Source organism: Carex rostrata, chromosome 6 (genome assembly GCF_964058835.1).
Source record: "Carex rostrata chromosome 6, lpCarRost1.2, whole genome shotgun sequence".
NCBI lineage: Eukaryota > Viridiplantae > Streptophyta > Magnoliopsida > Poales > Cyperaceae > Carex > Carex rostrata.
This window is the reverse complement of record NC_135923.1, coordinates 11,492,977-11,507,356: the sequence shown is the minus strand read 5'-3', so window position 1 is coordinate 11,507,356 and position 14,380 is coordinate 11,492,977. Positions and strand designations below refer to the sequence as shown.

The following is a 14,380-nucleotide window of genomic DNA, read 5'->3' as shown; positions in this document are numbered from 1 at the left end:
GTACTCAGTCGGGTATTGCACTGGATCTGAATCCGGATTCGCGGCCAGTTCCAACTTCCAACTCCTTGAAGGCTAAAACCCTACACGGCTGACGGCTGTGCGCCACCAAACAAAGAAGACGGCCATTTCCCCGGTGCCTGAGACGAAAGGCTGTGAAAAATGAAGAATCTCAAGCTTACAACAGAACTCTCGCTTCAACTCGACTTGCTGTCACAAGGCGAGAGACTTCTCCTCTCTTCCTACGATATCGAGCGCAATCGTATCTTCTTCGCCTCTTCCTCCAACCTAATCTACACTATTCCCCTCCTTTCTTCTCAAGTGAGCAACTCTCTCTCTTTCCCTCCCCTCTCGCTTTTATGTGCGTGCGTGAACAGTTAACTCTAGCCAGTTTCACTTTTCACATCACTGTATTCATATACCGAGACACTGACATCTTCTCTTGGCTAATTGTTGTTCAACTATTTTTTTTCATCTATCCAACTGTAAATTACAAATCGGTACTTGTTCTGTGTCAATAGTTCGTTTCCAGAAGTAACACCTGAGGAAGACAAACCAGTATGAATTGGACCCTAAATTGTAAATACTGGTACCATTTGTAAGGTATTTTTTTACTTCAGATGTACAGTTGATACTTTTCTCCCGTACAAAACGAAATGACTGTCCTCATGATTTGTTTCAGCAGGGAACCGAATGGAACCAGAGTCTAACAATGTCAGAAGCCGAGCTGGTAGACCTAGAGCTGGACGACTGCATTGTTGCTATGGATTACCTGATGGAGAAGGAAGCTTTAATAATCGGTTCAGCGCATGGCTGTCTGTTACTCTATAATGTTGATGACAAAAATGTTGAAACAGTTGGAAGGGTGGAGGGGGGCGTGAAAAGCATTGCTTCCAGTCCGGACGGAGCTCTTCTGTCTGTTACAACTGGATTAGGGCAGCTACTTGTAATGACTCATGATTGGGAGGTGTTGTACGAGAATTCTCTCGATCAACCAGTTTCCGAGGTATATGCAACTTCTATTTTCTTAATCATTTGGCTGTTTGCTTTGTGGAATAACTGACTGAACATGATGGAAATATGATTAAAATTTCAGTCCAGTTTACATATTCCTGGAATGTCTTTGGTTGAATGTTATATAGTGTTATAGGGTATTAATGGTTTAATGGAACTCACAAGCAACCGGAGTCAGACTTGCCATACAATTTTGTTAAAGTATTGAGTGAACAAAAAGTTTACAATTATTGGGAGAGACAGATAGAAGTTATTCCAACTTGATGATTCTTGCGAATAAAATCCTGACAGAATATCTTTCTTGCAGAATGATGTGCCAAGTGATGTCGGTTTTACCGGAGGTCAAACTCAGGCATATCCCGTAACATGGAGAGGTGATGGGAAGTACTTCGCCACCCTTGGAGTACCCTGCAACTCATCAGGCTTGCGAAAGCTGATGGTATGGGAGCGTGACTCCGGGACTTTACATTCTTCCTCACAGCCAAAGGCATTCATGCAAGGCTCCATAGATTGGATGCCTAGTGGTGCAAAGATCGCCTCTGCATGTAACCGCAAAGCTGAAGGAAAACCTCCACTAGTTGTCTTCTTTGAAAGAAATGGTCTAGAAAGGAACTCATTTACTCTGGATGGACCGGTTGAAGCTACAGTAGAAACGGTTAAATGGAACTGTAATTCTGAGCTCTTATCTGCTTGTGTGGCTTATTCCGAGTATGATGCAGTAAAAGTCTGGTATTTTAGCAACAATCATTGGTATTTGAAACAGGAGATACGCTTTCCAAAGGAGGATGGTGTCAGGTTTCAATGGGATCCAACAAAGCCACTTAGTCTCCTTTGCTGGACAGTTAGCGGTAGAGTAGTAGCTTACAAATTTGCTTGGTTTAGTGCAGTAACTGAGACCTCAACTGCATTAGTTGTCGATGGATCTGCAGTTCTAGTAACTCCACTTGCCATTTCTCTCATGCCACCACCAATGTCTCTCTTTATCTTTAAATTCCGTGCTTCTGTCAGAGATCTCTCATTTTTGTCTAACAACTTGAAGAACCTCTTGGCGGTTTACCTCTGTGATGGAAGTTTGTGTGTGATTGAGCTGCCAGAGACTGACAACTGGGACCGTTTTGAAGGCAATGAAATTGGAGTTGAAAATTGTTCACTTGATTTGAAACCAGATAACCTTTTGCACCTTTCTTGGTTGGATAGTCATACCCTTCTTGGTGTATCTACTTTCACCCTTCAAGAGATTGAGGTGACATGCTCTGAGAATTTGCTCCCCGGTGGGGTCTGCTCGTCAGGATGGCATGCTAAATTGATCAAGAAAACAGCAATAGAAAATCCTGTTGTGTCTGTGGTACTTAACCCAGCAAAGGTAGGCTTGGCATTTCTTCAGACAAACAGAAGTACAGTTTTAGAGTACCCTTCTAATAACTTAAACAGAAGCATGGATTCTTTTGCTCTTCCATCCATATGCCCTTGGATGAGATCAGCAATTTGCCATGAAAATGGAAGTTTCAGGGTTTTGCTTTTAGGGCTAGATGAGACTGGCCGGTTGTTCTGTGGCAAAAAAATTGTTTGCACAAACTGTACCAGTTTCTCATTCTACCATGGGGACTACTCTGATCAAGCAGCCACGCACGTCCTCTTCACGACAAAGCAGGATATTTTGTTCATAGTAGACATAAAGGAAATTTTAAATGTTGACTCAGAAAAACTAGAAAGCTACAACACTAACAGTTACAATGGAAAGGAGAGCAGAGACCATGTGACTGTGTGGGAGAGAGGTGCAAAGCTGATTGGTGTTCTGCATGGGGACGAGGCGGGTGCTATTTTGCAAACCAACCGGGGCAACCTGGAGTGCATTTATCCAAGAAAACTTGTTCTCTCTTCGATTGTTAGTGCCTTATCCCAGAAGCGTTTTAGAGATGCTCTCACCATGGTCAGAAGGCATCGTATAGATTTCAACGTCATAGTTGACTATTGTGGGTTGGCATCTTTTGTTAAATCGTCATCAGATTTTGTCACCCAGGTAAACAATCTGGGCCATATAACCGAGTTTGTATGCTCGGTCAAGAAGGAAAATGTCATAGATAAACTTTACAAGGCACACATCTCCTTCTCTAGTGGAGATGAGAGCACAGAAAACAAGGTAACATCTGTGCTAACTGCAGTTAGAAAAGCCTTAGAGGAGAAATTACCTGAAAGCCCGTCAAGAGAATTGTGTCTTTTGACCACTCTAGCACGAAGCGAGCCCCCATTGTTGGAAGAAGCACTTAAAAGAATTAAAGCCGTGCGTGAATTAGAACTTGCGGGGGTTGGTGATGCAAAAAGCCAAACTTACCCTTCTGCCGAGGAGTCATTGAAGCATCTCTTGTGGTTGACTGACCCCGAATCAGTATTTAATGCTGCTTTAGGATTATATGACCTAAACCTTGCAGCTATAGTAGCTCTTAATTCTCAGAAAGACCCCAAAGAGTTTGTGCCATATCTTAAAGGACTTGAGCAGCTGTCTCCTGCTGTTATGAGGTACACAATCGACCTAAGGCTACATAGAAATGAAAGTGCCCTGAAAAACATTTTCTCTGCCGGTGATACATACTGGGATAATTTCATGAAATTGCTAAATGCTAACCCGTCGCTCTTTCCACTGGGCCTTCAATTGGTTACTATCCCTGATAAAAAATGGGAGGTTCTTGAAGCATGGGGTGATTATCTGTACAAAGAGAAATCATTTGAAGACGCTGCCACCACATACTTATGTTGTAAATTGTATAATAAATCAATCAAGGCTTATAGAGAATGTGGTGATTGGAGAGGGGTATTCACCGTAGCAGGGTTAATGCAATTGCAGAAGCCACAGGTGGTTTCACTTGCTAGTGAACTTTGCGAGGAGTTCCAAGCCATGGGAAAGCCTGGAGAGGCAGCCAGGGTTTCACTAGAATATTGCAATGATGTGGAGAAAGGGGTTGGCTATTTTATAATGGCAAGAGAATGGGAGGAAGCACTTAGGATTGCATACTTGCATGGAAGAGAGGAATTGGTGGGTGAGGTGAGAGAAGCAGCTCTCGAATGTGGGTCCTCTTTGGTGTCAGAGTATGAGGAGGGTTCAGTTAAGTTGGGGAAGTATGTGGCGAGGTACTTGGCAGTTCGTCAGAGAAGGCTCGTTCTGGCGGCCAAGATTCGATTAGAGGAGGAAGGGGTGGTTAATGCTGGAGATGATGACACAGCATCAGAGATTAGCACTACTTTTAGTGAGATGAGTGCATACACTACAAGGTAGTATTTGTTCTTTCCATCTACATTGCATAGATAAAGATATGGTACTTTTTTCGAAAAAATCCTATGACATGGTTGTTCATAATCTTATCAACAACAACAACAACAACCAAGCCTTTAGTCCCAAACAAGTTAGGTAGTTCATAATTTTATCCATATTAATATTTTTATTTTAAACATATAACAAAATTTGTTTTTTCTCCTTTTAATAGATAATACTGTGCAAGTTAAAAGAATATATACGCATATCTGAAGTTTTATTTTGTGTGCGTGTAATTAGAAGTTAGAAGAACTATTAAAGGTACATGCAAATTTAATGTCTTTCGTGTATGGATACTTGGAAATACGTGTGTCAGTGATCATATCCGTAAGTTGAATTATTTAAATAACTGGGAGACACCTCCGATAACTATTGTATGATTATCTCAGGGGTGTCGATTTTGAATATGTATCTGATACAGATACGGCTGCCTACATGGAGTATCAGGGTAACATAGGCTCCATTAAAGGAATTCCTTGATCTACATTTTCTTCTGACAAATTATAATAAATGCTCAACGGTGATTTTATTTATCTAACAATAACAGGTCATTGAGGGATTCAGGGTCTTCAGTCATCTCCAGCACAGCAAGCAAAGCAAGAGGGGCCCGCCGTCAGAGAAAGGGAGGCAAGATACGTGCTGGAAGGTTAATTCTAATGTTCTTTTATTACACCTAAACTCCTTTTCTTTATCCTGCTGCTTGATGTCTGAAAAAGAATAATCTTACAGCCCTGGAGAGGAATTGGCTCTAGTGGATCATCTCAGAGGAATGGCTCTGACTGCCGAAGCTCAGCGTGAAATCAAGTCTTTGGTTGTGGTTCTGATATCCTTGGGAAAAGACGAAATTGCCCGTCAGGTGCAAAATTGTGTGGATAATTTTGAGCTGAGTCAAAAGGCTGCTGTGAAGTTGGCTGAGGACACAACCGACAATGAAATTATTGATGAAACCGGACATACATTGGACAATTATGTAAAAACTATGAGGGCTTTGCTGCGGGACGATATCTCTTGGCAAACTAAGGTGTTGTTGCCACCTCAATAGGTAATTTACTTCCTTTTTTATTTATATATTATTTACAAGTATTTTTTGTTCATGACCTGTAATCATATTTTTGTTTTTATGTATGCCATCAGGGGAATACTAGTCAAGTTGCTGGAGAAGATTGGGTTAGCTATAATCCTGCAGACTAACATTTTTTCTTAATATGGTCAGTGTTTGAATGTAGATTGTATATCCTACAATGCAAAGAGTCGCCTTGATTTTAGAGGTTGGCAACTATTGTCCTTTTTTAAGGTGAATGGAAGAAGGGGATTCTATATATATAAATCGCTCTCAGGATCTATTGTCGGGTCCTAAATTTTCTGAGTATGATTTTTTTTTGACAAGCTTGTGTACAAACTTTTGGAGAAAACTCTTTATCTTTTGATACAGTATGATTGTTAGTGGTAATTTGGCACGACATCTATTCTGTGTATTTGTAGCATGATTTTGACGTGGTCATGATCACGAACTAGGTTGTGGAGGATTTTAGGTTCTATTCCAGTAGGTTACTGGTACATATCATAACCGACATGCATTACTAGAAAGCTTCCCCAGGTTGTTATGACTCGTAACAATCAATGAACCAGCCCACTGTATAACGCTATGCCTAATACTAATAATGAGATCTTCCAAAGCTAAGCTCAAGCGGCTGTACCTACAGATAACTATATTGTTACAAAAAGGAAATTAAGAAAGAAGAATTGGCCTCCATCGATTGTGCTTAATCACATAATTTAGTGAAAAAAAAAAAAAGTCGATGCGGTCAATGAGAGAACTATTTTTTGGTTAGCTCATAAATAATAATCTCCTTCCTCCTCTTCTCCTTCCCACAATCCAATGGCCTTCATGACGCTAATTGAACCCACAACCACCATAACCGCAAAAACTGGAGGGATGAATACATCCACCTTAGACTGGCCAAAATTTTTCGTTGGCAAGCAGACCTTCTCCCACGCGGGCCCATCCATCGGCAAACCAACCGTGTGGTCCCAGCATGCACGAGTTAACGGAGCAGAAGGTGAGACTGCCCAAACGAATGCTATCTCTGGCGCAAATGCCGCGACAGCTACAGTTAGAGTGACAATGGTGGTCCATGTGACAGCATAAATGAAAAATGGGTTGCTGTTATAGAGAGCTGAGATCCTGGAGAGGATGGATATTGCCATTGACTTGGTATGGATGAGGAGACAGTAAGGGTTTATAACTAACAGGCTTTAATTAGAGAGAACGTCATCTTTTTTGTTTTTAAACTAATTGTAAAGGATTAGTACGAGATAGAGCAACGGTTGAGAACAACTCCTCGAAGAGTCTTTGGTGCAGTTGTGAGAAGGCCGTTATATTAGTCTTTGACCTATTTCAGGAGTAGTTCGAAGATATTGTTTATTTCGAATCCTTGAAATAAGAAGAACATCCGATGTTTTAACTTTTTTTTTTTTGTAATCACCTCTAAACAATATGATATGTGGCAATGAACCTTTCAACAACTAATTTATTAGGAAGTCCTTCGATTTGAATGCATAATGATAAAAATATTGAATGTTTATATAATATTATTTAAAATTTAACGATTAGAAGTTAATTATAGATTCCAGATTTATAAAAAGTTAGTATTTTTGTAATCAAAATGTAGGCATCTCAAACAATTTATACTCTCTGTCTTAATAATTTGAAATTTATAATTACGACATCCATAAAAATATTTCGAAAGAATACAATATTTTTCAACGCTGTCTGAAAACGCGGGAGCAATAATATAACTTTAGTTTGCAAATTTGAAAGAAAACACAAATATATATCCGAATTATTTAAAAAAAATTTACGCCTCAATTACAAAAAATTAGTCACGGTATTACCAATTCTGTCACGTCATACGTGTCGGTCATGTAACATAACTTGCATTTTGTGTGATATCTCTCTTCGATCAAAAATAACACATCACAACATGTCACGCAACTTGGAACCAAATCTGCGGCTCTTCTTTAAGAAAAAAAAAAGTGTTTTCTTCATCCTAATCGTTCAAATGCATATTTAAATGATTGGATAAAGAAAAACATGTCCCTACTATTCTTGGAGAAGAGTAGCAGTTTTAGTTTCATACAAACTAATCTGATAACGCCACGTGACATGTTAAATGACCAACTTTTTTTTAACTTTTTCTTATGAAGTTTAATTGCAATCATTTGTCAGTTTTTTTTCTTCTTCTATGAACTAGCTTACAACTTATGAAAATAGTTAAATGTGGCCAATCATATTAAATTTAATCACGCGATCACATGTTATATGACTATTTGTGTGATGTAATTGTCATTTACTATTTTAATCACGTCACATAAAAAAAAATTTTGATCACATGCATGACACGACTAAATCACGTGTGTCGGTCACGTAATGTGGCTCTTGTATTGCGTGACATCATGTCACACACACACAAGTTGGAACCAAATATGTTAAGCTCTTCTTCCAGAAATGCAGGAACACGCTTTTCTTCATCCTAATCATTCAAATGATTTTTACTGTTGAAGATATTTGAACGGTTGGATGAAGTAGGTCCATGTTTTCTTGAAGAAGAACAACAGATTTGATTTCATGCAAACTGATATGATAACGCGCGTAACACGTTAAGTGACCCCGTTTCAACTTCTTTTTTGGAGTTGAATTTAGTAATTTGCAATAATTTCTCATGCATAGTGTTTCTTCTTCTATAAAAATAATTAGATGTGATAAATTATATATGTCAAATTTAATCAGTCGCTTGTGAGTATGTGACCACACATTACGTGACCATTTACATAATGTAATTGTCATTCTCTATTATAATCACGTCACGTATAAAAAAATTGATCAGATGACGTGACCAATTCAAAACATGTTAGTCACGTCACGTTATATTTTTTTTGCTACACCTATAACTGGGTGGCATATATAATTTACATGTAGCATGAGACCGCAAAGTAAACGAGATTACAGCCAATGTGATCTGGAAGAAGAATGTCCCACTTAATCAGTAATCACACGGCTTTGCTGTAGACAATAACAATGATATGCATTGTCACTTTGGTTTTTGTTTCTAATTAGACCAAACAAAATTGGATGTAATTTTAAGAAAAGATAGAATTAATGACAGCTTAAATTTTATTTGTTGGCATAGCAGGTAGGCTGTAGGCACCTGTACAACCAACGAATTAATTCCTTTTTCTTTTTATTCTGTACAACCATAATGCAAGTTGCATCCCTTTTATTATTCTAAAGTGTGGAGCTGTTGCTGATGTCTAGTCTTTTAGGAACTGTTCCAGACAAATGAGCACGATAGGGAGAGAGAGAGAGAGATAGGGAAAGAGAGGTTTTTTGGGCCCAGTTGGGTAGGCCCAACAAGAATAAAAAGTAGATACGGATCTACCTTTCCTAATGTGCCGAACTGCATATTTGCTCCGGGATGCGGGAGAGGGGGGCGTCTGACGTTTATGGGACTACTTTTGTGTTCGATGGGTTCTCTTACCGTCGGATCTGCTTTACGATTCGCGTCTGTTTTAAAATCCGTACACACGAATTTTAAAGCAGATCTGACAGTGAGAAAACCCATCGAACACAAAAGTGGTCCGATGGCCATCGGACAGCCCCCTGACCCCCGTGATGCTGCTATGAGATTGTTCCAAGATGGAGTAATAAGACGTCCAAATTTGTGAAATTTTATTTAGGCTCTTTTGCTTGTTTTGAAAATAACGGAAATTTTATGTACGTATTTTTTAAATATACATAATATCATGTTTAATCTTTTAAATTTTTAAAAACTCAAAAATGTATCTAATTTACGAGATAGGCTAATGTGTTTTAGGTAGCATATGAGCCGAAATACACATGGTCCAAATTTGAAATTTCAAAATTCAAAAAATCGATCTGAACCGTTCATCTTGTTCTCCATATTAATATGTGCTCGGAGACCAAATTTTACATTTTTCTGAATTTTTTTTACTATTTATTAAGCCACTTTGAAAATCGCTAATCCAACAGTTTTACTGTTTTGTTAAGCCACCGTTGGATCAGCAATTTTCAAAGTGGTTTAATAAATAGTAAAAAAAATCAGAAAAATGTAAAATTTGGTCTCCAAGCACATATTAATATGGAGAACAAGATGAACGGTTCAGATCGACTTTTTGAAATTTGAAATTTCAAATTTAGACCGTGTGTATTTTGGCCCATATGCTACCGAAAGCACATTAGCCTATCTCCTAATTTACTGTCTTTTTAGGTAAAACTCATTTTAAATTAATTAACTCTTCATTTTACTTTTTATTGAAAAATAGAAATATGTAGTCTTTGTATGAAAAATGTTAATTCTTCTAATTGGTCAGTTTTCAAGAAAAGATAATTTGTCTTTCTACTTATGACACATGCATAGTGACATTATACATATACTTGTGTTCACATTACGAGTAAGAAAATGAATTACTTGTCATCACAATTTGTCAATTAGAAGACTAAACATTTCTTTTAAACAATCTACATATATATTTTTTTAATAAATGATAAATGGATACTTTATAAATTAAAAATGAATTTTAATAGACAATACAATAAATGTGTAAATTTATGAGTTTTTAAAATTTAGAGAGGTGAGTATGAATTATAAATTTTATAAAAGATAATTTCGAGGTTTTTGAAACATATACATACAATTCTTCCTATATTCAAAACAAACAAAAGAGCCTAAATAAAATTTCACAGATTTTTACGTCTTACTCTATCTTTTTTGGATATAAGGCAAAGATTCCCATTTGCATTAGCAAAAAACCGTTCATTACCGTCTACAGTTTTTGACAGTTTAAAATGAAGAGTAGCTTCAGTCTATAGATCTAAAAAATAACGCCAATATTTGAATAACAGAGACATACAAGAACTAAGCTATATATCGGTTTACATTTGAAAAAAAATGTTTTTATGGAACAGGTAAGCATGCTCCAGTCTAGGGCTATACAAAATTGCTCAAATTTGTAACTCGCTCGTTAACTGCTCGCTTTAACTCATTCATTTACAACTTGAATTAGCTGACTCGTTTAATAAATAAGCTGAATTTGAGCATACCTCAACTTGCTCATTAACAACTTGAGTTACACAAAATTCGTAACAATAAATCTCATGCCTTTCTAAATAACTCCTATAAATTATTGTTTGGATTTTTTGTTGTTGTTGTTAGCTACCTTGTTAAATATGTTTGAATTGTTTGTGTTTAGATAAACTCTTACTAAATTATTCGAATTGTTTTTGTTATTTGACTGGCCAAACGAGTGATGATCGAGTTGTGAGTCAACTCGGGTTGACTTTACAGCTCGTTATTGACATTTAACTCGAATTGACTCGCTCATTTACTAAAGAAGCGACCACGAGTTGGAGATAACTCACTCAAACTCAACTCATTTACAACCCTACTCCAGTCCAATAACACCTTGTTTGGATGGAGAGTAGAGGAAGGGAGGGAATGGAAAGAAAATAAAACTTTTTGTTGAATCGTGTTTAGTTGACAAAATCATATCGGAGGTGAAGGATAGAGGAGTTGATGAGTTTAACCTTGTATCATTGTAATTAATAGAATCAGTTTCTCTCCTAATTTGGGGTGTAACAGATAAAAATAATTTTTATTGCAAATATTTTTAGAAAAAATAACACAAATGTCTAACTCTATATCTTACAAATATAATTATCATCAAGTTTTTTTTATCATAAACCTATAATAGCCATCAAATTTCTCATTAACATTCTAAATTTTATCAACCAAACAAGAAATGAGACGAAAAGAAAGTTAAATTTATTTTCTCTCATTAATAATCCAAACACAAAGGTCATGTTCGGCAACAAGGCTTTAGTCTCCTTAGAGTGACTTTAGCTTCCTTAGTTGCTTAAGCTAGCCAACAACAATTCCTTATACAAGTTTAGAGCACATTTCTTAAGCTTCCTTAGAACAAATTCTTAAGCCAATAAAAACCCAGGCTTAGGGAAAAGTGCCTCCTTAGAACTCCTCCTTAGCACCTTTATACACTTTAAGCTTCATTACTCTAAGCCTTTGTTAGCTGAATATCTCCTCCTTAGCACAGCTTAAACTCTTAAGCTGCAACACTCTAAACTTCGTTACCGAACATGACCAAAGAAATTAAATATATTAATCTTCCTTTCTATTCCATTCCATTTTTTTTAATCTTCACCTCCCCTTCCTTCCTCTACTCTCATCCAAACAGGGTGTAAAAAATAATGGCAAAAAGGAGCCGTTGTGTCACTATCAACTATGTTGACCGCTTAATATTTTCTTTTGATTAGTCGATATTTTAAATTACACACCTCTCTAACCCACACAGCCTCCGTATCTGCTTTTATGATTTTGAAGTAGTTCCGACCAAAATATTTAAACCAAATAATAAAGTAAGCCGAATATTAGAACCAAAAATTTGAATATTAATATTAATAAATTGTATTATAAAATAATAATTTAACCAAACCTTGGATCCTACCTTAAGTCTCAAGACAGAGATAATTAAGCCAAATACTAAGTATTAAGATAATTAACATAAAAAATATCATATATTAAGATAAATAAGCCAAATACTAAGTATTACATAAAATAGCGAAATACTACCATAAAAAAATCATTGATGTTCTTGACAAGTTTATTAGACCACCACCGCAATTTTTTTTTTTTTGAGAGTAAGGTAGCAACTTGCTATCTTATGGATTTTCATTGATAAAAAAAATATTTATAAGCCAAATAGAAAGACAATCGTTCACAATGTTAGCTAGTAAAATAAACACTGACTAATCAAACTACTCAGTAACAATGATGATAACAAGTTGTATTAACAACAATAATATTTTCGTTGTAACAATTACCACTCCACGAAAATCATAAACTCTTAAAATACTTCAAAAAATATAGAGCGAGTCTATGGTACTATGTATATCACGGATTGTTACCGTGCTACGGCTCTATATTCGAGTTTTCAAATCCTAACGGTTGATCCGAACTGTTCATCTTGTTCTCCATATTAATATGGGTTTGGAGACCAAATTTTACATTTTTTGAAATTTTTTTACTATTTTTTTAGATTTATTGAAAATCATTGTTTTTGGATGGTTCAGAATTTTCAGATCAAGTGATTTTCTAAATATCTAAAAAAAATAGTAAAAAAATTTCAAAAAATGTAAAATTGGGTCTCCAAACACATATTAATATGGAGAACAAGATGAACGGTTCGGATCGACCGTTAGGATTTGAAAACTCGAATATAGAGCCTGTTAGTTTATAATAATCTAGAAGTCAATAATACGATAATTTATCATAAAGCTTTGTTCATGAATTGGATGATTAATATCATTTTGTTGCCTTGAGTATTATTGAATTTATGGATCATTTCGAGTTCATGACTGAAATTGTGAAACTCCATAATATAGATGATATATACTCTTAAAAGGTCACTGACCAAGGTAATTAGCAGGAACACTAATTACCGCTATAAGGTTAGTATGTGGATTAAAAGATGGTTAAGTTTTACAAACCACCTGACACGAGATGTCATTTTAATCACATAGATACATGTTCTAGGAACATGGTATTTGACAGACCCCGAATGAAACATTAAATAGAATTGTGTTCGTGTCATTAATGTTTTTCATTCAGTGTCACATTCTAAAGTATGAGGTATTTATCGTTCCCACTAAGAAATATGTATGTGTGATTGCTATCTACCGCTGTCCGTAAAAAGCAGTCATAACGGTAGTTTTTCCATATGTATAGCTTAGCTGAGGAAGTGATAGTTTACCAAGAATACTATTTGTCCCTCGTATCTCTATACGAGCTATAGCATCACTGGGCCCCTTGATAGAGTAAGATTATCTGCTAGCGGTATAATTACAAGAGTAATTATATTTGATAATCTGCTCAAGATCAAGAAAAGATTAAGTTAGCAAGGATGACACACATCTACCTTGAAACTAATCTGATAGCTATGAGACAGAAGAACAGACACAAGTAAATTGTTTACTGGATCGTGATATTGTACAGTACAGCATCATCTGTGTAATTGGATGGTCATGATGTGTTGCCAGATGCCACCCATGACTAACAGAAGTTAAAACAGTTTTAACTCTGTTTACCAACATAACACAGATCCTATTGGGTCACACCATATAGGAGCTACTCGGAGAATCTTACTGATTAATTATAAATTGATTATAATTAATATTAAGATGGTTATAATTAATTATACGTGTTATAATTAAATTATAAATGTTATGTAAAAATAACAAGCAAAAACATTGGTTAATTTATAAACGTGTATGACACGTTGTATAAAAGTTAACCGGTTAATTTATAAATGTGCAGGACACATTGTATAAATTATCGAAACAACAAATAACCGCAAGAAAAATATATATAATTATTCAGAATAATTATACGAATATTATTTGTGTTCGGGCCGAGGGCATTCGAGTCTTTTCAGATTCGTCCTTATCCGCATGACACGTCATCGATCCTATCCAGATGACACGTCATCGATACCGAAACAAATAACCGAAAGAAAAATATATATATAATTGTTCAGAATAATTATACGAATATTATTTGTGTTCGGGCCGAGGGCATTCGGGTCTTTTCAGATTCGTGCTTATCCGCATGACACGTCATTGATCCTATCCAGATGACATGTCATCAATCCTATCCACAAGGGCAAAATGGCCATTTCACACCTATGCCACCTTGCATGTGTAGAAGCATGGAGAAGAATGTGGAAGGGTGTGGAAGGGGTATTTTGGTCATTTCACATATAAAAGGATGAGGTGTCAATGACATATCTTGTAAATAGGCCGAACTTGGAGGGCATTTTGGTCTTTTGCAACCGAATCTAAACACTATAAATAGGGGTGGAGGGGTAGAGAGAAAAAGATATATTCACATATATACATATGCACATTCACATGTATCTTTTCGTGCAGAAACGAATCGGTATTTTCTCTCTTTCTCGGTTTCTCTCCCAAAT

At 36.3% G+C, this 14,380-nt stretch overlaps 2 protein-coding genes across 3 annotated transcripts; one reads left to right on the top strand and one right to left on the bottom strand.

Moving 5' to 3' along the window:
- ABO1 (IKI3 family protein) lies at nt 1-5,776 on the top strand. 2 transcript variants are annotated; one of them, XM_078303481.1, is made up of 6 exons: nt 1-318; nt 683-1,003; nt 1,319-4,278; nt 4,866-4,964; nt 5,048-5,360; nt 5,453-5,776. In XM_078303481.1, exons 1-5 carry the CDS (start codon nt 160-162, stop codon nt 5,358-5,360), a joined length of 3,852 nt encoding a protein of 1,283 aa, XP_078159607.1. In that variant the 5' UTR covers nt 1-159; the 3' UTR covers nt 5,453-5,776. The 2 variants fall into 2 exon arrangements, with proteins under 2 accessions (XP_078159607.1, XP_078159606.1); XM_078303480.1 differs by having other exon boundaries at nt 39-318; nt 680-1,003.
- Nucleotides 5,777-6,050: 274 nt separating this feature from the next.
- On the bottom strand, nt 6,051-6,648 carry LOC144555224 (forkhead box protein G1). The gene has a single exon (XM_078303482.1). It carries the CDS (start codon nt 6,524-6,526, stop codon nt 6,152-6,154), a length of 375 nt encoding a protein of 124 aa, XP_078159608.1. The 5' UTR covers nt 6,527-6,648; the 3' UTR covers nt 6,051-6,151.
- Between the last annotated feature and the right edge of the window lie 7,732 nt (nt 6,649-14,380).

Coding starts and splice junctions, on each gene's coding strand:
- ABO1 (XM_078303480.1), top strand. CDS start 160: ATGAAGAATCTCAAGCTTACAACAGAACTCTCGCTTCAACTCGACTTG. Junction 1,004..1,318: donor TCGATCAACCAGTTTCCGAG/GTATATGCAACT, acceptor TCTTTCTTGCAG/AATGATGTGCCAAGTGATGT. Junction 4,279..4,865: donor ATGAGTGCATACACTACAAG/GTAGTATTTGTT, acceptor TAACAATAACAG/GTCATTGAGGGATTCAGGGT.
- LOC144555224 (XM_078303482.1), bottom strand. CDS start 6,526: ATGGCAATATCCATCCTCTCCAGGATCTCAGCTCTCTATAACAGCAAC.